Source organism: Loxodonta africana, chromosome 16, assembly GCF_030014295.1.
Source record: "Loxodonta africana isolate mLoxAfr1 chromosome 16, mLoxAfr1.hap2, whole genome shotgun sequence".
NCBI lineage: Eukaryota > Metazoa > Chordata > Mammalia > Proboscidea > Elephantidae > Loxodonta > Loxodonta africana.
In genome coordinates this window covers 34,708,874-34,735,209 of record NC_087357.1, presented here as the reverse complement: position 1 = coordinate 34,735,209, position 26,336 = coordinate 34,708,874, and the positions used below count along the sequence as shown (strand labels likewise).

The 26,336-nt window shown below is 43.3% G+C and overlaps 1 protein-coding gene across 1 annotated transcript in view; it reads left to right on the top strand.

Moving 5' to 3' along the window:
• Positions 1-5,934: 5,934 nt before the first annotated feature.
• CNNM1 (cyclin and CBS domain divalent metal cation transport mediator 1) overlaps positions 5,935-26,336 on the top strand; it is a 63,466-nt gene continuing 43,064 nt past the window's right edge. Inside the window, exon 1 of the mRNA XM_064269461.1 lies at positions 5,935-7,646. Coding sequence (XP_064125531.1) covers positions 6,083-7,646 — 1,564 coding nt within the window. The 5' untranslated portion in view covers positions 5,935-6,082. The remainder of the gene's footprint in view (positions 7,647-26,336) is intronic.

The following is a 26,336-nucleotide window of genomic DNA, read 5'->3' as shown; positions in this document are numbered from 1 at the left end:
AGCAAAAGCCAGCCAGTTTTGCCAGAAAGTCCACATATATTGGATGCAGGCCATACCTCCACGGAAACTCCCTTTCAACTGATTGGCTGCTCATAGCAGATCTCATCATGGAGGTGATTACATTATATCAAATCTCATCATGGAGATGATTAAGCCATTACATAGCTGCCAAATTATATCATAACGGCCAAACCACTGAGAAACATGGCCCAGCCCAGTTGACACACAAACTTACCCATCACACTTGTCTAAGCGGCATACTCATTGAATGAATAGCCTGATCACTGCAAACCCACTCTAGCATGGCTTGCACAAGCAGCACATCAGCTGCTCTGGGGTGTTCCACTGGGTATTTAAAGGGGAAGAGGGACAATTTCCCTTCTCAGGGTAAATAAATCGCACTGCAAATTTTATCCAGTCCACTAGGCTGGCCGTTCCCTCCAAGTTAACTGTTGTGTAACTGCATATTGTATCATTATTCATGACTATTCCACGGTGCTGCATTCTGCAGCATTCAAAACTAAAGACAGTGGCCCTAAATTAGTCATTCTCACAATCTATTTTAGTAACGGTTCTCCAGGAAGCTGATGGTACTGATTTACAAACTGAAGAAACTCCTTTACACTACACCTCCCTGGTTTCAGTAGTTTCTTGGTTTTGCCTATTCTCCTCCTAGACTACTTTTTTGGTGACGAACAGTTGTAGAGTTACTTCCTGTTGTTCCAACAGGATTTTTCCTTTCTGGGTCTGCCTTGAGGTTGGCCCTGAGACTAGAAGTCCTAGTTATGACCAAACTGGATCTGGGCTTGATTCAGTGCTAAAATATGCCTTTACATTCTTCCCTCCGCACCCCACACACACACCACTGCAGCTCTCACTGATAACAGAACCAAGGAATTGTATATCTGGCCTTTTCCTTATCATTCTGTATTTCCATATGCATCTAACTAGCCAATTCTTCAGGAGTTAGATCTACCACTCCTACTTCTCCTAAATAGCTTCTGCCTTGGGTAACTGCAACATAATAGCTACTTCAGTCCATGGGTGTTCTTTATCCCCTCTAGAAACCAAAGGTTTATCATTCTCTGGGCTGTTGCAGTGAAACCCTCCTACTTCTCACACCAACTAAATGAATAATTTCTTTTACAAGGATCAGCACAAAGCTGGTTCCTATGAGGTGGAGGTTAAAGATGACTCAAATGTCCACCTTTTCTAAATTGCTGTGACACTCCATTATCTCTAATGTCAACTATTCCTCCTCCCTGCAATACTCTCCCTCCTATCTTTGGTTTCCATAATTTGCTGCAACATCTCACAGAACTCACAAATCCAAATCAAGGCAATGGCTCATGTAGTTGTGGAAGCTGGCAAGTTCCAAATCTGTGGGTCTAGTGTAGGCTTCTCCTGATCTCATGAATGCAGGGGCCAACAAGCCTAAATCGGCAATCCAGGCTGCTGGCTCACAAGGCTGTGGAAGCCGGTGAATCAGGTCCGATGATAGGCTACTGGCCCATGGGCTGCAGAAACTGGAGAATCCCAGAACAAGCAGGTCAGACGGCAGGCCACTGGCTCAAGTCCTAAGAACCAGAGGTCAGACAATAAGGAGCCAGATGCAAGATCCAGATGGAGAGGGAGAGAGGCCCACCAGATATATACATTGGGTGCAGGCCACACCCACATAACTATGTTGGGTGCAGGCCACACCCCAGGGAAAAGTGTGACTTCAGTAAGGGTAGGACTTGAGTCACGCCCTCCCGCAAGGCTGTAACTCAAGATACACCTCACACTAATCTTGGCTCATTAACATATATAAAAAAAAACCTACTGCTATTGAGGTGATTCTGACTCATAGTGCCCCATAGGGTTTCCAAGGAGCGGTTGGTGGATTCAAACTGCCAACATTTTAGTTAGCAGCCAAGCTCTTAACCACTGTGCCACCAGGGCTCATTAACATATAAAGGTAAGGATTTACAACACATAAAATGGAGGATAATTACATCAGATCACAAAATGGGGGACAGCCACATGATAATGGGAATCATAGCCTAGCGAAGCTGACATACAACACCAACAACCACACCTCATTTGGGTTCCATACACCTTATTTACATAGTCTCACCCACTCATTGTGTGGGAGTCACAAAGACTACAGCTAGAAGGGCCATATTAAGTAATTCACTGTACCGCACATGGTATTATTGTTTTCCTAACTTTTTAAACTGCAGGCTCTGGACTCAGGCCATATATCCAACTGGGCTCCACTGCCCATTACTCATGTGACCTTCACAAAGATACCCAATCTGAGCCTCAGTTTTCTCGTCTGCTGTGAGGACTGAAAGGAATAATGGATACCTGGCTCTTACTAAAAAATTGTTGTGTGCCGCTGAGTTGATTCTGACTCATAGTGATCCTACAGGGTAGGGCAGAACTGCCTCATAGGGTTTCCTAGATTGTAATCTTTATGGGAGCAGATTCCCAGGTCTTTTCTCCCACTGGCACAAAGTAAGCACTCAATGAATGTTAATGTATTATATAAATTAGGAATATTATCAACACATTGTCATAGTTTTAAAAGCAGTACAAAAAAGAAATAGGAGACACAAAATATATTTGTCATGTTCTTTCTAATGCATAAATTCTTCCATTTGCATTAGATTTCATTTTTGGGGGTAGTCTTCCAAACCTCTCCTCTGTAACAGGTCCCACTCTTGTGGCACTTTGAACATCTCCTTCAAAAATAATTAATTAGGTAGGTAAGCAATTTTGGGTTAAAGTTCCATCCTCAATAGAATCTAAGCTCCATTGACCACAAGTCTGGTGTCCATCCATGCCCAATATCTAGCACAGGACCTGGCATTTTGTTGATGGACAATCATTGAATGAAGAACAAGTAATTAAATAAAAGCATTTTAACAGACACATTCTCAAATAACATAGTCGTGAGACTGAAGGGAAATATCTTTCCTCCATCTCTGAGAAGGAAAGGGCCTTGCCCATCTTATCAGCTAGGAAGACAGTGAACATTCAGATTCTGGGGAGCTATTTTTGGAATCACACTGCCTGAACCTGTCCCAGGAATTCTTGCAGTTACAGCAGAGCTCTGGAAACCCTGTACTTTTCCAGAACTTCCTGTCCAGTAAAAGGAAAAGTACTCAATCTCTCTAGATTATGTTCACCCAGTATACATTAGCTCTTACTCACTGACTCAAGAAAGAAGTAGGGACCTTACAACTCTCCTTCATTTCACAGATGGAAAAATCAACCCAGAAAAGTGAATTGATTGTCATAAGCCTCATTGTTGTTGTTACCTACCTCGAGTCAGCTCTGGACTCATGGTGACCCCATGCACAACAAGATCTGAGCATTGTAAGCCTAATACTTGTTAATGATGGTGCTGGGACAACTGGGAATAAGATCATTCTTAGGGTTGTCTGTCTCCATGTATATCACATATATCTTTCCGATAATGGAATAGAACTATTCATTATGTTTATGAACCGAGTCCAAAGAAGTTCTACCTGAACTTCTACCTGAACAGTCATTTAACCTGATCTGTAAAGTGGGCCTAATTCTATTTCACAGGGCTACTGTGTGGATATAATAACAAATATGAATTCCTTTGCAACTCTAAAGATTTATAAAAATGTGATTTATAAATCTTTTTGAAAAAGATTTATAAAGAAAAGGTGGTTTTGTAATGATGATAAAGTCCTATGACTTAAAAGAGATGGGAGAGCCCCTAGGATAACAGGTCCTTCTGTGCTGAGTTTGCATTGGGAGGGGAGACAAACTTAAGTGTCAGAAGAGATGTGACAGCTTTTTTTTGCCAATACTTAAGAGAAACAACAACATGCCTTGTCCCATTTCTCTCTTTCCCCTATACTTCCAATAATTGCCTCAATGTTTTATCTTCAGATTAAACCTCCCATCTGTCCCTTTAGCAGCCCGTACAAGACACAGCTTGTAGTAGATTGCATAGAGTGTATTTTAAGGCAATGGCAGGTTTGTTTCACTCCCTGCAGAGTGCGAAAGGCAACCTATGTAGGAATGTGATCAGCAGCCTACTGAGGCTTGTCTGGCCCTAACCACAAAGGGGCTGTATCCACTCTGGGTTAGAAGAGTCTGGCATGGAAAAGAAGGTGACTTTTAGCTAGGACCATTTGTATTGGGCCGGATCCTTTATGAGGCTTTCTCAACCATTATTTTGGGGGGGTATCATAAATTCCATGGAAAATAAGATTTCATACACAGCAATGATTTTTTTTAATTAGTCAGAGATGTCAAAGGTAATATGTGAAATTATGGTCACTTTTATATTTCAAAAAGTAATACAGACCCATGGGAATTTTCCAAGAAAAATGGAAACGTATGCTCACACAAAACCCTGCAGACGAACGTTTATAGCCACTTTATTCATAATTTCCAAAAGCTGGAGACAAATCAAATGTCCTTTAACTGTTGAATAGATAAACTGTGGTATATTCATATATGGAATACTACTCTGCCATAAAAAGAAATGAACTATTGATAGACTCAACTAGGATAAATCTCAAATGCATTATGCTAATAAAACCAGACCCAAAAGACTACATATTGTAGTATTCGATTCACATATAAGTAGAATATAAGAGGAGCCCTGGTGGTGGAGTGGTTAAGCACTCAGCTGCTAACCGAAAGGTCAGCAGTTTGAATTCACCAGCAGCTCCTTGGAAACCCTATAAGGGGCAGTCCTACTCTTTCCTATAGGGTCACTATGAGTCAGAATCTATTCTACCGCAACGGGTTAGAATATAAGTAGTTCCCAGAGGATAGCATGGGGAGAGGGACTGACTACAATCAGGTAGCAAGAGAGAATTTTGGAGGGTAATTGAAATAGTCTTGGTTGTAATGGTTACAAAAATATGCATTTGTCAAAATAGTACACTAAACAGTGAATTTTATTATATTTTACTGAATAAAGTGAAAAATAAATGCATAGAAATGAAATTAATCAATATAGGCACATGGTAGATTCAAACAGTACCATGAATTCAGCAAAAAAAGTTTCCCTCCCAGATCAAGTGCTGTGTTGCAGGGGTGGTTACATAAATCTACACATGTGATAAAGTGATGCAGAACTAGACACACACTTACACCAATGTCAGTTTCCTGGTTTTGATACTGTACTGTAGTTAAGATGTAACCATTGGGGGAAACTGGGTGAAGGGTACACTTGATCTCTCTATAATATTTTTGCAATTTCCTGTGAATCTATGATTTTTTTACAGTCTGTCTCAACCAAACTTCCAGACTCTAGTCCTGTCCTTCAGACGCAACCACTATTACAATCTCCTGTGTATCCTATGCATATTAAGTCTAATCTCTGTGTGTACGAATTTATACATACTTGTAACACAAATGGCAGCATATTATACATACTGTTCTGCACCTATGTTTCAATTATTATTTTGGAGATTTTCCATATCACACGTTCATGAATTTACCTTCTTTTTTCCTGCTGCATAGTATTCCATTGCAGGTAGTTTCTCCGTTTATTTCAAGAGTTTCCTATGGGTGGACATTCAGATGTTAACAAGGAATTTAAATAATTTGGGTCAGCTGGATTGAGACCAAATACTAAAAGCTCTCACAAATTCAAGACTTGTCTCCAGAATCCCTCTTCATGAGAAGAGGGTACACAAGTAGCAAAAGAACATATTCCTACCAGAGGCGAAACGCTGGGAAATTTTCCCTGCCAAAGGTTAAGCGGTAGGGCCAGCAGGGAATTACTGCCGGGTTTTTCTAGGAGGGAAGCCCTCCTGCTGGAGTCGGAGGCCTTGCTCCAAGCCAAGCCCTCCCCGGCTGCAGCTCAGATATACCGGTGTGTCAGGGCTAAGCTCTGTGCGGTGATGCGAGGCCATTTCAGACTCCTAGCGGACACCTCCCGCCCCGGCGGGACCTGAGCCCCATCGTCTTCAGCCCACGCGCGCAGGGCGCGTACACGTGGTGACCTGCCTGGGCCCGGGTTCCCGGCTCCGGCTCCTCCTCCCTCCAGCTTTTGCTGGGCTTCTGCAGTATCACGTGCAGCGGCGCCGGGTGCAGGATGGCGGTGGCGGCAGCAGCAGTGGGTGTCAGGCTCCGGGACTGCTGCAGCCGGGGCGCCGTTCTCCTGCTCTTCTTCTCCCTGTCCCCTCGGCCTCCGGCCGCGGACGCCTGGCTACTGGGACTACGGCCCGAGGACACCGCGGGAGGCCGCGTGTCCCTAGAGGGGGGCACCCTGCGCGCAGCTGAAGGCACCAGTTTCCTTCTGCGCGTCTATTTCCAGCCGGGGCCCGCGGCGCCTGCCGCGCGGATCCCCGCACCCACTCTCTCCCCGGGGGAAAACAGCACCGGTGACTGGGCTCCGCGGATCGTGTTTATCGAGGAGCCACCCGGCGGCAGCGGCGTGGCGCCCAACGCGATTCCCACGCGCCCCCCGGGGCCGCAGCGCTGCCGCGAGCAGAGCGACTGGGCGTCGGACGTGGAGGTCCTGGGCCCCCTGCGCCCCGGGGGTGTGGCGGGCTCGGCCCTGGTCCAGGTGCGGGTGCGGGAGCTGCGCAAGGGAGAAGCGGAGCAGGGCGGCGCGGGCGGTGGCGGGAAGCTCTTCTCGCTGTGCGCCTGGGACGGGCGCACTTGGCACCACCACGGCGCTGCCGGCGGCTTCCTGCTGCGCGTCCGGCCGCGGCTTTACGGCCGGGGCGGTGACCTGCTCCTCCCCGCGTGGCTGAGGGCACTTGGGGCGCTCCTGCTGCTCGCCCTGTCTGCCCTCTTCAGTGGCTTGCGCCTGAGCCTGCTCTCGCTGGACCCGGTGGAGTTACGCGTGCTGCGGAACAGCGGCTCGGCAGCCGAGCAGGAGCAGGCGCGCCGCGTGCAGGCCGTGCGCGGCAGGGGGACTCATCTGCTCTGCACCCTGCTCCTGGGCCAAGCCGGAGCCAATGCAGCCTTGGCCGGCTGGCTGTACGCCTCGCTGCCGCCGGGGATCGGGGGCACTGGGGAAGCCTACAGCGAGACAGGGATTCACTTCCCGTGGCTGCCAGCGCTCGTGTGCACCGGCGCCGTGTTCCTGGGTGCTGAGATCTGCCCCTACTCCGTGTGTTCGCGGCACGGGCTGGCCATCGCCTCGCACAGCGTGTGCCTGACCCGGCTCCTGATGGCGGCCGCCTTCCCCGTATGCTACCCCCTGGGCCGCTTGCTGGACTGGGCGCTGCGCCAGGAGATCAGCACCTTCTACACGCGGGAGAAGCTGCTGGAGACGCTGCGGGCCGCAGACCCCTACAACGATCTGGTGAAGGAGGAGCTCAACATCATTCAGGGCGCCCTGGAGCTGCGCACTAAGGTGGTGGAGGAGGTGCTGACGCCCCTCGGCGACTGCTTCATGCTGCGCTCCGACGCCGTGCTTGACTTCGCCACAGTCTCCGAGATCCTGCGCAGCGGCTACACTCGCATCCCGGTGTACGAGGGCGACCAGCGGCACAATATTGTGGACATTCTGTTTGTCAAGGATTTGGCCTTCGTGGACCCGGACGACTGCACCCCGCTCCTCACTGTCACTCGCTTCTACAACCGGCCCTTACACTGCGTCTTCAATGATACTCGGCTGGACACAGTGCTGGAGGAATTTAAAAAGGGTGAGCAGTGGTCTAATTCCTCCCCAACTCCTCCCTTTTAAAGATATTACCCTTTCATAACTATGGGAGGCTTCAGGTACCCACAGTACTTTCTCTCCTATGGTACACAAAACTCAAGGAAGGGACTACTTCATGGCTTACCTGGCTTTTCTCATCTCACTTCTCCCCGCATTCTTTGCAGCCAACAGAGCCCCGGGCCTCTTCACCTACTTGTCTCGCAGTATTACTCATTCATTCCATTCCAACGGTATTTTTCCAGAATCTGCTGCGTGTCAGATATCGTGCAAATTGGACTGTGGGGACGGCCCTTAACCATCATTGAACAGCTCCCCACCTATTACAGGAGGCCCCTTTACAGACTCTTATAACAAGCAGCCTTTGCTTAAAAATTCCTTCCAGAGGGGTAAACTCATCATTTCCAGGGCAAACTAACTCCATTGCTGGACAGCTCCAGCTGCTGACAAAGCCTTTACCTAGGGCAGAAATCTGCCTCTAGGGCTTCTCCCAGGGTCTTAGTTCTGCCCTTTGAATCACGTAGTTAAGTCTCGGGAACCTTAGAATTCTTCCCTCATATTTAACTTCCCATTAGCCATTCATTCAACACACTTCACATTCCCAGGTTGGGGATTAAATGTTGAATAAGGCAGTGGGGTCCTTGTTCTTCTGGGAAGTGTGGTCCAATGAGGTAGGGTAGATCTGAACCTGAGGAAATATCCTGGGGAGAGGGGTCACTTGAACATTTGCATATCCAGATAAGTGGGGCTTCCTTCAGAGCAGTTACCAGGCTCTAAACTTCAAGCTTGATGCTATGCTTATAGCATGCTTACTTCATCTCTGGGGTTTGTCTTTGGAAACTGTCTTCTAGAGTTGAGTATAATTCACCCAAGAAAAATCAGTCTGGATACTTTGGAGTCAGTCCCCTTGGGGTCACACAGTTTGACTGGTCCCCCTAGTTCACTAGATTTGGCCCAGAAGGACCCTTGCTCATTTTCAAAAATCACATCTACCTTCAAGAGTCATCATTGAGAGCATCCAGAAGACTTTCTCACAGACCCTGAAAGCAGTTTCAGAAATGGTTTGAGAACAGTGACTTGGGTAGAAAAGTGTAGAACCTTACAGAATGACTATTTTGAAGGAGGTACTCATCTGTACTTAGGAGTTGGCATGTTTATTAAAAAACAAAATAAATAAATCTCCTGGCATTAGAATCAGGCTTCAAATGTAGCCTTCCAGTTACTAGCAGGACTCTCCTTTGACTGGGTACTTTTAATACAGTTTTGTTTGTTTAATGTCAAAAATTCAATGTCATTACTTTAGGTACTCTTTAGGTTTTACATACAGTCTTCTTTCTGCCACAATATTTTTAAATGAGTGAAATTGTGTTAAACATGAAAAGAAAGCCTGGTAAGGGGTAAAAAAATTCTAAAAGCTACTTTCAGCCCCAGATTTGGGGAGAGAACATACTGGACTTTGCATTGCTATCATGAGGAGGGGAGGGGGACTATTTTAGCCCAATTTGGGCTACTGTTTCACCATTTCTGTCTCTGTCCCCCAGACCTTACCTTGACTAGTTCCCATTGCCATCTGAGATTCATCCATCCACTCTTAAAATTATTCTTACATTTTGCGTGTCCTACAGAAGGGAGTCTTCAATCTGGGCATAAAAGCCATGAAATAATGATACATTACATGTGATAGTTAAGATAGAGTGTGATTAAATATTGTCTCATTGTCATGTGCTGCTGGAAGACATTTTTAATGAAACTTCTATGAACTCATTCATTTGTTCATTATTTATCGAGCATCTATACAGTGGTAGGAGACCCTGGTGGCGTGGTGGTTAAGAGTTCTGCTGCTGAGCAGGTGCTCCTTGGAAACCCTATAGGGCAGTTCTGTTCTGTCCTCTAGGGTCACTATGAGTCAGAATCGACTCAACAGCAACGGGTTTGGTTTTGGGTTTTTTTTTTAACGCAGTGGTAGGCAATGGGGAGACAAGAAAATGAGACTGCCCTCAGGAAGGTAACAACCTAGCAGGCATTCAATGTTGGACTAAGAGCAGTCCTTAGAAGCAGGAATTGTGGCTCATTAACCTTTGTGTCCTCAGCACTTTGCACAGCTCCTTACTCCTAGTAAGCTGTTCAGAAAATTCAGTATTTATTAGAAATGAGAATTTCTAAATCTGGTCTGAAAAAGGCTCATTTGTGTCTTATTAACAGTTCGTAGTTAGGTAGATCACTAAAGAGAAGCAGGCCAGGTTGAATCTCGCTGCAGTGAGCACCATGCCAAAGAAGGATTGATCTCACAACAATATTTCCATGACACTTCAGAGCCATGCTGCTTACTCAAAGTGTGGTCAGTGAACCAGCAGCATTGGTGTCACCTGGGAGCTTATTAAGAATGCAGAATCTTAGGTCCCACCCTAAATCCGCTGAACGAAAATCCTCATTTTAATAAAATCCTAGGTGATTCGTGTGCACATTAAAGTTTGAGAAGCATTACCTTCAGAGAACCTTTATTAACAATGCATTTGTAGATCTACTTAGGACAGAAGAAGCAAAAGAAATAATTATCAAGGTAAGTGTTCCCAGGCTCCAAGCCATATAATACAGTGGCCGTTTTTTTAGTTCTGTTTGCACCATTAGAGAAAGCCGAGTTGAACTACTTTTCTTTATCTTTAAAAATTACTTTTTAAGCAAGTCATAATATCCCTTCTATTTCCCTCATTTCTTGCATCTCAAGCAACTTAAACACACCCCTTAGGAGGTAGGAGAGGAAAATGGTAATATTAATAGGAACAACGGCTACCATTAATTGAGCAACAACTGGTGCCAGGCACCATGCCAAGCCCTTTATGTACTCAGAACAATCCTCCTGGGTAGATACCATTAAGTCCATTTTACATATGAAGAAACGAAAGCTCAGATCAATTACATGACTGGCCCATCTTTCCATAGCTAATAACTGACTGAACTGTGATTTGAACTAGGTCTGCAGGCCCCCCAAACCTGTTCTTTTTTCACTTCACCAGTCTGATTTCATCCGCCCAGAACTCTTGGCACCCACAAGGTTCAGAGCTAGCCTTTTCACCTCTGACTTGCTGCCCATGGCTGATTCACCGCTGGTTTCTGCAGGTTAGAAGTATAGCTCAAAACATTTCTACATTACATTTTCTTATCTGATCCTTATCACAACTTTGCAGAGTTACAGGTAAGAAGCCTGCTCACAATCATCACTCAGCTAGTATATTCCTAGGCCAAGATGCAAATCCAGGTCATGTGACTCCAAAGCCCATTTGTCCACTTGCGGTTTTATCTCTATACTTCTTAAGAGTTGCATGTCTTTAGACATGGGGGAAAAAAAGAATGGCCTTTCCAGCCAGCATGCTAACTTGACAAAAAACCCACTAAACCCACTGCTGTCAAGTTGATTCCGACTTATAGCGACCCTATAGGACAGAGTAGAACTGCCCAATAGTTTCTGAGGGGCACCTGGCAGATTCGAACCTCTTGGTTAGCAGCCGTAGCACTTAACCACTACGCCACCAGGGTTTCCAACTTGACAAAAGGAAACAGTATTTCTTTCCACTTGACTGTGAGTTCCTTGAAGGCAGAGAATGAATTTTATTTACCTTTGTAGTCCCAGGATTAGCACAGTGGCCATCATGGCTGGGGGATGAATAAATATTTATTTATTCATAAATATTTATTCAATAAATATTTATTGAATTTATTAATCTTAAAAAGCTGACTTCTACTATATGTCTATGCTTGAGTGAGGCCAACCCTAAGTACTGAATAGTTAGCGTTGCTCTACTGACCACAACAAATCTTTCCTCTTCCTTCTCTTAGGTTTTCTACCCCAGTTAGTGGCGCCACTGCCCCTCCAGTCTCCCAAGCTAGAAACTTCTCCTTCATCCCCCACCATCATCCAGTTAATCACTGAGTCTGCCAAATAGTGTATCCAAAATATTCCTTGAATTTTACATAATTATTAGGAGCCCTGGTGGTGTAGAGGTTAAAGCGCTTGGCTGCTAACTGAAAGGTCGGCGGTTTGAACCCACCAGCTGCTCCGCCGGAGAAAGATGTGGCAGTCTGCTTCCATAAAGGTTTATAGCCTTAGAAACTCTATGGGGCAGTTCTACTCTGTTCTATAGGCCCACCATTAGTTGGAGTCGACTTAATGGCAGTGGGTTTTATGCATATTTATTATATACAATTTAGTCCACTATTTCTTCCATTTAGGTTATTTGTTAATTTATTCAACAAATAGTTATTGTGTACCTGTTGTGTAGGCACAGTGGAGACCACCACCAATATAGTCCCTGTCTGCATGGAGCTTTTAGTCTAATCCAAGAGACAGAAATTAAACAAATGGGATAGTGATTAAGAACTTGAGCTTTGGTGCCAGACTGCTTGAATAGAATCCTGGCCTTGGGCAAGTTACTTAACCTGTTTATATCTGTTTCATTAGCTGTAAAATGAAGATGATGATAGTATTTACTTATAGGGTTGTTTGGAATATTAAGATAATAATACATTTTAGTGCTTATTTAACGCCTCTCGTGTAATAAATGCTAAATAAGTATTAAAAAAAAAAAAAACCAAACTCATTGCCGCTGAGTCAGTTCTGACTCATGGTGGCCCTATAGGACAGAGTAGAACTGCCCCATAAGGTTTCCAAGGAGTGGCTGCTGGATTTGAACTGCTGACCTTTTTGGTTTTAGCAGCCAAGGTTATCACCAGTGTGTCACCAAGACTCCAGATAAGCATTAGCTGTGATTTTTAAACACAAATCTATTACTCTTTTGTGCAAATGCCTCCTAAGAAATTTTGCTCCTTCCAGTTTCTGTCTCCCTCAAATCCATCTTCTCTAATGTCAATAAAATAATCTCTGATAATACCATCCCATGCTGAAAACCCTTCTGCAGCTCTCCACTGCTTGCAGGATAAAGTCTAAGCTGCTGTGCCGTCATGACCTACTCCCTGCCCTCCTGTCCAGCCTCATCACTCAGGCATTACTGAACTTGGTGGCAACACTGTGTTATTTCTTGGTTTTGTCCTTTTACTCATGCTATACTCTGCCAGGAATACTCTGGGACGTGTCTCCTGAAAACCCCATTTTTGGCCAACTTAATTGCGCCATGTGCATATCTCTATTACTGAATAAACAAGCTGTATTATCAACATAGGAGCCCTGGTAGCACAATGGTTAAGCACTCAGCTGCTAACTGAAAGGTCAGTGGTTTGAACCCACCAGCCATTCCGCAGGAGAAAGATGTGTCAGTCTGCTTCCACAAAGATTGTTGTTGCCAGGTGCCGTCGAGTCTGTTCCAACTCGTAGCGACCCAGTGTACAACAGAACAAACATTGCCCGGTCCTTTGCCATCCTCACAATTGTTGTTATGTTTGAGCCCACTGTTGCAGCCGCTGTGTCAGTCCCTCTTGTTGAGGGTCTTCCTCTTTTTTGCTGACCCTTTACTTTACCAAGCATGATGTCTTCTCCAGGGCCTGAGCCCTCCTGATAACGTGTCCAAGGTATGTAAGATGAAGTCTTGCCATCTCTGCTTCTAAGGAGTATTCTGCCTGTACTTCTTCTAAGACAGATTTGTTCATAGGAAAACCTATGGGGCAGCTCTACCCTGTCCTGTAGGGTTGCTATGAGTCAGAATCGACTCAACAGCAATGGGTTTTGGGGTTATTATCAGTATTTGTTTAAAACTGCCCCCCTGCCATATAATGAGTATCTAGAGAGCAAAAACCGTCTTATTTTGTAGTTCCAGCACTTAATAATGGATATGATGCGTAGTAAGTTTTCAGTAAATGTTTGTTGAATGACTAAATGGATGTCTGAAGGAGTTAACCTTTGATATAATGAGCTGTAGTGTTGGAAATCCTGGTGGCATAGTGGTTAAGTACTACAGCTGCTAACCAAAAGGTCAGCAGTTCAAATCCACCAGGTGCTCCTTGGAAACTCTGTGGGGCAGCTCTACTCTGTCCTATAGGGTTGCTATGAGTCAGAATCGACTCGACGACAGTGGGTAGTAAATGAATCATTAATTTTCTCTAGACCAATCATTTTGGACCATGCAGCAGAATAAGTCAGATTTTAATTGTTAAAAGAAAAATGTTGTGGATATTGTTTCTCTGCATCTTTGGGTACATGTATTTATTTCAACAATTATTTAGCCCTTTTCATGTTTCAAAGCACTGTGTTAAGGATTGGTGTTAGTGGGCAAATAATCTTCCCTTTTGTAAAGCTAGGAGGCAGGCTGGACTCATCTTCCCTCTTCCTCCCAATTTCCAGTGCTGTTCAGTGCACAAGTCATGTCTCAATATGTAAGTATACGGGTACGACAGACCTGTACATAAACCATTAAAACAAAAGTGCTGTGATAGAAATATAGAACAATGGTTAGGTGGCATATTTTGCTTTTATAAAGTTTTTACGGACTTGTTTAAATTTCTGTGGAAACCGTGGTGGCGTAGTGGTTAAGAGTTATGGCTGCTAACCAAAAGGTCCACAGTTCAAATCCACTAGGCACTTCTTGGAAACCCTACGGGTAAGTTCTACTCTGTCCTATAGGGTTGCTATGAGTTGGAATTGACTCGATGGCAACAGAAATAAGTATTTGTGCTGCATATTCATTATAGAAAATTGAAAAATACAGAATAGTAGAAAAAAGAAGTACAAAATCACCTGAAGTAAATCATCCAACTGCCCTGAGATAACACTCTTACTGTTTGCAAAACATATATATTGTACACAACAATGACCTTAATCAAATTCTTAAAAATAAATAAAGGGAAAAAACTCACTGCCCTATTGTTGTCCTCAAATGAAATACTCTAATTCCAAGAGTGATTTTCTAATGTGATGGTAGTATTTTCCTACAGTCTTCTGAGTACTTTATTTTAGGAAAACTACTTTAATGAGTGAGGAGCCCTGGTGGCACAGTGGTTTAGTGCTCAACTGCTAACTGAAAGGTCAGCGGTTCGAACCCACCAGCCACTCCAAAGGAGAAAGATGCAGCAGTCTGCTTCCATAAAGATTGCAGCCTTGGAAACCTTATGGGGCAATTCTGCTTTGTCCTATAGGGTTCCTAATGAATTGGAATGGACTCAGTAGTAATGGGTATGGTTAATTTAATGGATATAAAATGGAGCCTTAGAGATTTATTGTATATAATTTCTAAAAGTTACCAAATGCACTGCCTTCGAGTCAATTCCAACTCGTAGCAACCCCATAGGGTTTCCAAGGCTGTAAATCTTTATAGAAGCAGACTGCCACATCTTTCTCCCATGGAGCTGCTGGGAGTTTAGAACCTCCAACCTTTCTGTAAGTAGTCAAGCGCTTTAACCACTGAACCACCAGGGCTCCTCAAAAAGTTAAGTTACTACTCTATATATTTGATTGGTTTTAGGAGAAAACCAACTCTGTATAGACAACAGGAGGAAGGGATAAAGCTTTGTTTTAAAGTCAAAGACCTCTGGCACCACAGCTCTGGTGTTTTAACTCAAACACCTGAGCTCCACTGGGTTAGTAATTCCATCGTCCTAAAGAAAAGATAGCACAACCTACACAATTCCAGGTTACTCTACCTGTAGACTCCCTAGTGCCGTCGAGTCGAGACTAGCAGGGCCTATTGCAATTTTCATAATCAGCCTTTGCTCATTCATTGATTTATTCATTCAGTAAATACTGAACTCTTACTTTGGGCCAGGCACTGTGCTAGGCCCTGGGAATACAGTGGTGAACAAGACAGACATTGATCAGCCATTATGAATCCTGAAAGTGTTTGCTTTCATCTTTGGTCCAGCCACATGTGGTCTGTTTTCTAAGGTCCATCTAATCAGCCAGTAAGTGCTCCTGGTGCAGACATACAGTGTAACCTTTTTTTTATCATCTGGTAGAAAATGTCATTGTTTTATTTCATCATTCCAAATTCTGGTGTGAGCTATTTTAGCAGAAAGAATAACCGGTCCATTGTTTCATTCTATAAAAACCTGCCAAAACATTAGTGCTACATTCTTTGCCTTGCATAAAAGAAACAAAAAGCTATTTTCATTCAATTGGTGTAATTAGATGCAATATGCTTTAAAATGTGTTAAATGTTGCTAAATAATTAGTTAAATTTAGAATGAGATGTTTACCTTCTAAACAATAGAGCGAACAGTAAACATGTACAGGGAAAAAGAACAAAAGGAAACAAAGTGAAAATGATTGTATAAAAGGGGTAAAATTGGGGATTTGTTTTTCTTTAAGAATTTTCATTTTGGTAGTTGTAAAACCATTTTGCAATCAATATTTTTTTTTCAGCCTGGCAAAAGAAATGCCAGGTAGCAAGAGCATCTGAGCTGGAAGGGGTCACTGAAAAACCTGAGAGAGATCCTAATTCTTGTTTCTCTTTTTTAGATTTAGTTATCTTTTCCAGGGGATAACAGCCTTCATTGTCACACTCTCTTTTTATCTAATCTAAACTCCACAGGCTGTGGTTAAATTGTGTTTCCTCTTTTTATCATCCCTGTGAGTTCTCTTTTATTTGAGGGATATCGTACCTCACCTCAGTTTCATCTTTTAACAACCAAATGCATTTGATTGTGTTTCTAGCACTCTTAAAGCACTTGAGAGACTCAGAGGTGGGGTCTCTCGGTTTTCCTGGGACTCTCTTGAGCTAGTTTACCTCTGGGCTCATGTTTTGGGACCCCTGAACCTGTAACAAAGGAGCCCTGGTGGCACAGTGGTTAAAGCATTTGGCTGCTAACCAAAGGTGGGGGGTTTGAACCTACCAGCTGAGCTGCTCCACAGGAGAAAGATGTGCAGTCTGATTCTGTAAAGATTTACAGCCATGGAAACCCTATGGGGCAGTTCTATTCTGTCCTATAGGGTTGCTATGAGTCAGAATCGACTCAACAGCAGTGGGGTTTGGTTTGGGACGTATAACAACTCCCAATCCTTTTTTTTATTTTCTGTTCTTTTCCAAATTGAGATTCTTTTTTTTTTTTTTCTTCCCAATAATCATTATCCTGTGTCATGCCTATGCCAGGCACTGGGGATAGCTGTATTGTGAACAAGACAGACACCGTTCCTGCCTTCCTGGTGCTTACCATCAAGTAGGGAGGTAGACATTAACTGATAAATAATTACAAACTGCGGTAAGTGATTTGAAGAAAAAGCATAGGGAACTATGAGAGCATATAACAGGGGGCCCTGATCTGGTCTTGTGCGTAAGGATAGACCTCGCCCTTCCCAAAGTGTGTTTGAGCTGAGCCCTAAAGGGTGGTTCACCAGAGGAAGAGGAAGAAGGGTTTCCCAGGAGAAGGGAGTAGATGTGCAAAAGCTTGGAGGAAGGAGGGCCAGTGTGGGTGCCACGCAGAGTTTCTGGGTTGGGTAGCCTCCATTCAGGAAAATGCCACCGACCCTTCTTCTACCCCCAGCGATTGTTGATGTTATCTGGGCAACTCAGTTCAGCAACAATGGCTGAGTGCCACGGTACCAGGGCTTTGACATATAGACATGGGCATAAGTGTGGGACAGACCCTGCCCTCCAGTAGCATGAAGGGAGGAAGGGCCCTGGTAGAAATGATGATGCAAGGCAGCCTGAGGTATAGGCAAGAGCATCCAGACAGCATCTGTGGGTGAAAGGAGAAGAAATAATTCCCTGGGATCATCTGGGAAAAATTCTCCAAGGCAAGTCGAATTTCAGCTTGGCCTCAAAAGGAAAGGGACTCTGATCAGCAAATAGGAGGAGAAAGGACATTCCAACTGAAGCAGGAGCTTGAGCTAGAAAAATACAGACAGAAAGGGTGCTGACACTACATCTAAATGCTGCTTTTCTTCCAGCAAAATAGGGAACTAGGTAGAATGAGGTATTTGTCAAAAATAATCTTTATTCTCCTCAAATACCAAAGCTGTGTATTTTAGCCATTTTGATGGTGCTATTTCTAAAACGTTTTATACCCATTCTTGCCTGCCGTAACCAAAAAAAAAAAGAAACCCCATTGCCTTCGAGTCAATTCTAACTCATAAAACCCATTGCTATGGAATTGATTCCAAGTCACAGTGACCCTGTAGGAAAGAGTAGAACTGCCCCACAGGGTTTCCAAGGCTGCGATCTTCACGGAAGCAGATCTTATCTTTCTCTCGCAGAGCAGTTGGTGAATTTAAACCACTGAACTTTTGGTGAGCAGCTGAGCGCTTAACGACCGCTCCCCCAGGGTTCCTTTCTGACTCATAGTGACTCTGTAACAGGATCTTACATATAACTTCATCTTTTCTTGATGACACAGGAGCATGGTCATGAGAATGTAGTTATTTTATACTGTATTATAAAGCAGTTCTCTGTCTAGTTTATTTTCCTCAGTCCTCTGGCTGTCAGCTATCCATTCTCTTTGAGTTTCCCTTAAGTAAATCCTTGTCCCCACCTATACTTTTCACAAAACCACTTTTTGTGTCTATTTCACTTACAGTTTCCGTTTAACTGAGAAACCAAGTAAATGCACATGTTGAGAGTTGTGTGTCTGGTATACAATCAGCTTCAATAAATATTTGTTGAATAAATGATTACTTAGGCTTTGGTTGGAAGCCTAGGGTATGGTGTTGGTGTTAGGACCTAGGACAGTTACTTCTGGGACCAGATTCAAAGCTATGCAAAGTCAGGCCTCAGACAACGATGGGTTGTTACTCTATTTTTGCAGTGTTGCTTAGCAAGCCAAACTGCCAACCAGCTTATATTCTACTGACTTAACAACTATTTTTTCATGCCCTGGCGATGTTGGTTACCATGGTGCTCTGGATGACACATGTGACTTTTTTATAACTGCCTTTACTGGCTGAAGAAATTTCTTTGTGATAAATGTGTTGGTTACTCGATTTCTGATGAAGTGGAACAGGGCAGTTGCTACAAACTGCAGCTTTTTTTTTTTTTTTTAACTAGAGAAAGGGTTTTGCTAATTTGTAATCAAAGTACATCATTTTAGGATTCATAGGATAACATTTTTGTGTTTTTCTTCTGATGACTTGGTAGAGAGTAATCTGATTTGATTGTGTAGGTAAAAACCACCTTGCATGTGTCAGTATCCTTTTCTCATCCCATTCCAATGGAGTCCTTCGATGTTGAGATAGAAACAGTAGGCGTTCACAGCTCTTTTTGAGCACATGAGGCTCTTACTGTTGGCAGTATTAAAATTCTGAGATATCATATATCATCACCAAGAAGCATCCTGTAAAGCCAAACTGTTTTCAAAGCCCAGAACTGTTTAGACTTACAAAAGTATAGGGTTTTAGAACCGGAAAAGGAACTATGGAGATCACATGGGTCCATCCTTTAATATTTTTTCCACCCCCCAGCTCCTGGTAACCTCTAATATACTTTCTGCCGCTATGAATTTGCTTATTCTAGATCTTTCATATAAGTTGGATCATGCAATAGTTGCCCTTGTGTTTCTGGCTTATTTCACTTAGCATAATGTTTTCAAGGTTGATCTGTATTGTAGGATATACATTCATTTTATGGCTGAGTAATATGCCCCCATATGTATATACTATACTTTGTCTATTCACCTGTTGATGGAAGCTTGGGTTGTTTCCACCTTTTGGATATTGTGAATAATGCTGCTATGAATATTGGTGTGCATTACCTGTTTATATCCCCCTGTCATATGGTAATTCTGTGTTTAACGTTTTATGGAACCATCAAACTGTTTTCCACAATGACTGTACCATTTTACATTCCCACCAGCAATGTTCAAGTTTGCCATTTTTCCACATCCTCACAAACACTTGTTTTTATCTTTTTTTTTTTTTTAATTAACAGCCATCCAAGTGGATGTGAAGTAGTATCTCACTGTGGTTTTGATTTACATTTCCCTAATGACTAATAAGGAGCCCTGCTGGCAAAGTTGTTAAGAGCTCAGGTTTCTAACTAAAATGTTGGCGGTTTACATCCACCAGCCGTTCCTTGGAAACTCTATGGGGCAGTTCTACTCTGTCTTGTAGGGTCGCTGTGAGTTGGAATTGATTCAGCCGAACACAACAACAATGTCGAATAATGTTGAGCATTTTTTCATGTGCTTATTATGGACCATTTATATATCTTCTCTGGAGAAATGTCTCTTCAAGTCCTTAGCCAATTTTTTATTGGGTAGTTTGTCTTTTTGTTATTGAGTTGTTGGAGTTCTTTATATATGCTTGATATTAAACCTTTAATCAGATATTTTTTCCCATTCTGTGAGGTCTTTTCACTCTTGATGTTCTTTGATACACAGTTTTTAATTTTAATGAAGTCCAATTTATCTGTTTTCAGCCATAAATTTTAAGGTTGAGAAAACCAAGGCTCAAAAAGGACAAATTAAAAAAAAAAAAAGGCAGAGATAATCCCTTATAGTGGCAATGCCTTTACATTGCAAAGACCTTTCCAAAACAGCGACTCATTTTGTGCTCACTGCATATGTGAGGTCAGTATTATTTATCCCCATTTTGTATAGGAGGCATTGCGATCTGGAGACACAACATCCTGTTCAACGTTAGTGACAGAAGTGGAACCAGAGCCTGCATCTGCAACTCACCGCCTCAGACGGAGGAGCTGTGGGCACAGTCCAGAAGACCTGGGCGCAGATCGCAGTTCATCCATTTACTAGCTTTGTGACTAGGGCTACCACTCTTAAGTCTTAGCTTCCTCCTCCTTAAAATGGGATTACTGACTCCATGTTGCAAGTTTACTGTGAAAGCTAAAGATAATGTCTACAAAGCCCTTAAGACACACCACCATTTGCCTCTGACCTCACTGATCTCGTTAAATGATTTGTATATAGCTAGTCATCTTGAGTAACAAGTCCTTTCTCTCATCCAGCCCATGTGTCTGAGAGGTCTGCGGTTTAAAGTATTCAGTCTTGTTTAGTTGGGTCTTGAAGATTTCCACAATCCCTAGCCAACGTGGATCCTATTCAGTTTCCTGAGTTCAAAGTTTGGCTCTACCATTTTAGCTCAGTATCCTTGGACCAGTTACTTTCTTAATAGGAAATAAATGCAGTGTATGTGATAAAGTATTGGAAAAGATAGCAAAGTATATACCAAAAGCCAAAACCAAATCCAAACCCATTACTGTCGAGTCAATTCTGACTCATGTGACCCTATAGGACAGAGTAGAACTGCCCCATAGAGTTTCCAAGGAGCACCTGGTGGATTTGAACTGCCTACCTTTTGATTAACAGCCATAGCACTTAACCTCTACACCACCAGGGTTTCCACCAAAAGCCAGGAGGACCTTTAATGCCAGGATGAAGAGTTCAGAGATGATTCTCCCTAGAACCTGGTACATGTTATTGAGATGAGAGTAATTTGGTAAAGACAGTGTTTGGGAACGGTTAATGTAGATTTAGTGAATAGGGTGGATTAGAGTAGGAAAGACCAAAAGGAAACTTGGTTAGGATATCAGAACAATCATCCAGGATAGGATAAGCGTATGGAAATTAAGGACTATACATTTGGCAGTTGGAAGGGGTAAACATCTCTGAGACTTTGTTACCTTTTGGGACATTCCTTCACAGTCTTTACTGGTTCCTTCTACATCATATTCACTGATGTAGTCTCAGCACCTGGAACAGTGCTTGAGCCATAGAAGATGCTCAGCTATTTGTTGTGTGAATGTTGAATTTCCATGACTTCTAAATGTTGGAGTGACTCAGAGCTCAGTGTATGGATCCATCTCTTTCCCGTGGTGTTTTATTGATTCTCCCAAAGATATGACCAACCTGCACTTCAGACTTCTATTTCCAGCTGCCACTTGACATCTCTACTTGCAGGTCTAAAAGACCTCTCAAACTAAATCTGCCTGAAACTGAGCTCCTGCTCTCTTTGCCAAACCTACTCTTCCTACAGTCTTCCCAAACTCAGCAAATTGCAGTTCCATTCTTCTGGTTTTTCAGGTCAAAACCTCTCTTTCTTTCTCTTTTGTGCCACATTCAGTCTCTCCTGTAAGCTCTGCTTTCAAAACAGATCTAGAGAATCCAACTACGTCTCACCACCTACACTGGCACCACACCAGTCCATGCTACCAGTCATTTATCACTTGGATTCTTGGACTATCGTCAGAGCTTTCTAAAAGACCTCCCTGCTTCTACTTCTGTCTACTTTTGTTCTATTCTTATCACAGCAGCTAAAGAAATCATTTAAAACGTAAGTCATATCATGTCACATTTTTGCACGAAACAAAACCCTACGATGGCTTTTTTTATCTCACTCAGAGTAAGAACCAAAGTCTTACTCTGTCCCTGCAAAGTCCTATCACATCTGCATCTCTCCCAGCCCTTAACTTCCCTGACCTTGGCTACTACTCCTACTACTATTTTCCTCTAGAACATTCTACAACTGGCACATTGGCCTCCTTGCCATTCCTAAAGCACATCAATTACACTCCCAACTCGGGGACTTTGCATCTTGTTCTACTGCAAGGGTATCTCCCTAATCTCTTCCCCCAGATATCCAAGGGACTCCCAACCTCACTGCCTTCAGATCTTTATTCAAATATTACCTTCTGAGGGAGTTTGTCCCTGGCGCCCCCTATCGAAAATTGTGACACTGCTCACTCACTCTCACACACTCTGTTATGACTCTTCCTTGCTTTGCTTTTCCCCTTAGCACTGTGCTATATATTTTATATGTTTATCTATTTCATTATCTTTCACTAGAAGCCCTGGTGGTGCAGTAGCTAAAGCACTCAACTGCTAACCAAAAGGTCAGCAGTTTGAACCCACCACCTGTTCCATGGGAGAAAAATGTGGCAGTCTGCTTCTGTAAAGATTACATTCTTGGAAACCCTATGGGGCAGTTCCACTCTGTCGTATAGGGTCGCTATGAGTCAGAATCCACTCTACGGCAATGGATTTGGGTTTTTGCTATCTCTCATTCTCACTTAACTAAAATGTAAGCTGAAGGGGGAAAATGAGTTGTTCATTGTGTTCATTGCTGCACTTCTAGTGCCTACAGCTGTGCTCAGTGTGTAATAAGCATTCAGTAAGTACTTGTTGAAAGAATGAATGAAAGAAAAGAAAGAAGAATTGGAGATATGTGAGGACTTTTTCTAAATGGGAGCAAAGGAAAAGAAGGTAAAAAATGACTCCTAGGTTATGACTCTGGGTAACTAGGAAAAAAAAATTTTTTTTACATTTTTTTTTATTATGCTTTAGATGGTTTACAGAGCAAATTCATTTCTCATTAAACAACAAATACACATATTGTTTTGTGCCATATCCTTGCCAACCTCACGACATGTCAACACTCACCCCTTCTCAACCTTGGGTTCCCCATTACCAGCTTTCCTGTCCCCATCAGCCTTCTCATCCTTGCTTCTGGGCAGATGTGCCCATTTAGTCTTGTTTTGTGTTATGGACCTGTCTAATCTTTGGCTAAAGGGTGAAACTCAGGAGTGACTTCAGTACTGAGTTAAAAGGGTGTCCAGGGGCCATACTCTCGGGGTTTCTCCTGTGATGGCAGGTGTGGATTACACAGTAAGCAAGGTAAGCATGAGTAAGCCTGTGCTTACCTTACTTACTGGGATAGTAAATTTGAAAAGAGGCTTTGATTCTGTAGGAAGGTGCTGTGGGATTGGGAGAGAGATGCTAGTCATACCTAGAAGCAGAACCTTTGATATGGTAAAAAGATGTGAAATTGTTCACTGCAGATGATCTGGTTAGCAAGGTAAGCACTGTGCTTACCTTGTCTGTTGGATAATCCACACCCAAGTGACGGTGATATTTACAGGGGTGGGCTCTGTTGGGATTTTGAATCAAGAGAAGAGAGAGAGAAAAGCAGAGGATTAAGGGCTGGAGCAGAGGTTCTTAACTGCAACTGCACATTGGAATTACCTGAAGAAGCTCTAAACAGCCAGTGCCCCAGAGTAATTTGATCAGGGCTTCAGTGGGTAGGGCCCAGGCATTGATAGGCCTTAAAGCTTCCCAGGTGATTCCAATATGCAGCCAGGGTTGAGAATCACTGAGCTAGAGTCTTTAAGAAATGTTCATCTTTAGGTGAGGAATGAGGATAAAGAATTCGCAATGGAAGCAGAAAAATACCAGTCATACAGATAAGAAAACCAGAATAGTCTTGACCAGTTCTTCTCACACTCTAACATACATAAGAGTCACCTGGAGACCTTGATAAAATGCAAATTCTGATTTAGAGAGCTGGCCAGAAATTCTGCACCTCTCACAAGCTGCCAGGTGATGTCAGTGCTTCTGGTCCAAGGACGACACTTTGAGTGGCAAGTGTCTAGAGCAGTGCTTCTCAAACTTTACTGTGCATAAGAATCACCTGGAGAACTTGTTAAAATGCAGCTCTCTGGATCCCACCCAGAGATCCTGATTCTGTAGGTCAGGGGTGAGGCCTGAGAATTTGCATTTTGAACAAGTTCCCAAGCGAAGTTCATGCTTGCTGCTCCAAGGAACCTACTTCACATAGTAGAATCGCCAAGACCAAGGTAAGAAAGAGGAGGCACTCAGTACTATCTACCAAATGAATAGAAGATGCTGCAGGGACCCAGGAAGAAGAATGTAGCAAAAGCCATTGTACTTGACAAGGTGAAGGTCATAAGTGAGCCAGAAACCGTAAAACCATGAAATAATTTCTGCTTTCCTTAGTTCTCAGTTTCCAAGAAATATGCTTTCCTCCTCGCTTCTGTATTTTATCTTGGGAACATTTACCTTACCAAAGTGCTGTAGCTATTTTTGAAAGAGAGAGAAAGCAAATCAATTATTTTGCCTTTTTTTTTGTTTGTTTTTTTTCAAAGCATAGGAGGTATGCTAAAAAGGGTCCTTGAGAACTCTTCTCTGTCCAGGTGCCTGAATGAGCAGATGAGACTTCAAATACCAGTTAGAGTTGTAATGCCACTGCCTAACTTTGAGCTGTTTAAAACAGGACTTCCAAGCTCAGCACTACTGACATTTTGGGCCGATAATTTTTTGTTGTGGAGAATCCCTGGATTTCACCTACTAGATTCCAGTAGCACCCATTCTCCCAGTTGTGACAATCAAAATGTCTTCAGACACTGTCGAATGTTCCCCGGGCGGGGAGCAGGGGGAGGTCACCACCACTTGAGAACCATTGCTTTAAAGGCAATGTCTGAAAATGTAGTCACCCTTCTAGTCAGTCTGACTTGTAGTTCGGGTATGGTGATACTACGTGGTGATGTAATAGAGTCTCATGCAGGGCACTACTAGTAACCAGTACTAGGAATGCCCTTTGGATCCTTGGGGCAGAGGAAAAGCTTAGTTTGGCTTTCAGTAGTGGGAAGTTTTATTGACCTCAGACATCAAGAGTCTGATAGTGCAGTATATCAAACCTCTCACAGGTGATTGGTACAACAGCCACAAGAAACCCCTGCTCAAGCCTGGCATTAAACAGTCAGTAAGTAATTTCTGCTCCATGTCGACGAAATACCCTAACCACCCACATTCTGTGAGAGAAGGTGTTAATCAGCTTGCCATTGTATCTATCCTTTGTGCTGGGGGTTCTTTTCTGTCTTTTTGTGAGCAGTTAGCATCTTGTGACCCTCAAACCAGGTGCACTGAAGGGACCTGGATTTACTAGACATCTCAGTGCTTGTTTCCTTTCCCCATTAATAAGTCATAAGACAGTAACCCAGAGGACCGCAGAGCCTCCTTATAAATCAGTTGTTCTCAAAATTTAGCTTGCATTAGAACCACCTGTCAAAACCCATTGCCATCGAGCAGATTCCAACTCATAGCGACCCTATAGGACAGAGTAGAACTGTCCCACAGGGTTTCCAAGGCTGTAATCTTCATGGAAGCCGACTGCCACATCTTTCTTCTGTGGAGTGGCTGATAGGTTCGAACTGCCTACCTTTCAGTTACCAACCAAGCACTTAACCACTGTGCCACTAAGGCTCCTTAAGAACCACTTGTAGGGCTTGTTAAAACTAAGGCTTTGAACCAGTTCAGAATGGTTCAGTAGTTGCCAATGTAAACAAAGGCAGCATACCTGTTGAATAGCAAACAGATCTGCTGCCTGTGGGATTTTGACCTGAGTAGGAAACAAACAGCAGTGCCCCGTTCAAAGATGGCTACCGACCTTGGATTATTGGCAGGACTGTGAAGAGGGACACACATTCAAAGCAGCGAGGTTGGCCGCCATCTTTGAGCAGGGCGCAGCTGTTTTTTTTTCCTACTTGAGTCAAAATCCCATGACAATAGATTTGGTTGCTATGCAATGAGTATACTGCCCTTTTTTACCTCAGTAATTGAATCATCCAGATAAATTAGAAGCCCTAGTTAAAACACGGATCACCTGCGTCCCAACCCTAGAGAATCTGATTCATTAGGTCTAGGGTGGGGCCTAAGAATTTGCATTTCTACTTTGTTTCCAAGTGATGCTGATGCTGGGACTATAATTTCAGAACCACTGAAAGGAACCAAGGTTATGTACATACAGATATGTGTGTGGACACATATATATTCATATTAGACACAGTTACATATACTTCTCAGACATAACCAAACACCTTGCAAGAATGATTTTCTGAGTTTGAAGACTTAGGACTTTAGTCTCGTGGAACAGCTCAGTCACTTGGCATCGCAAAGTTCATGTTCCGCATCCTAGTGAGGTGAGTAGCATCTGGGGTCTTCAAAGCTTTCAAACAGCCATCTAAGATACAACTATTGGTCTCCACTCATCAAGAGC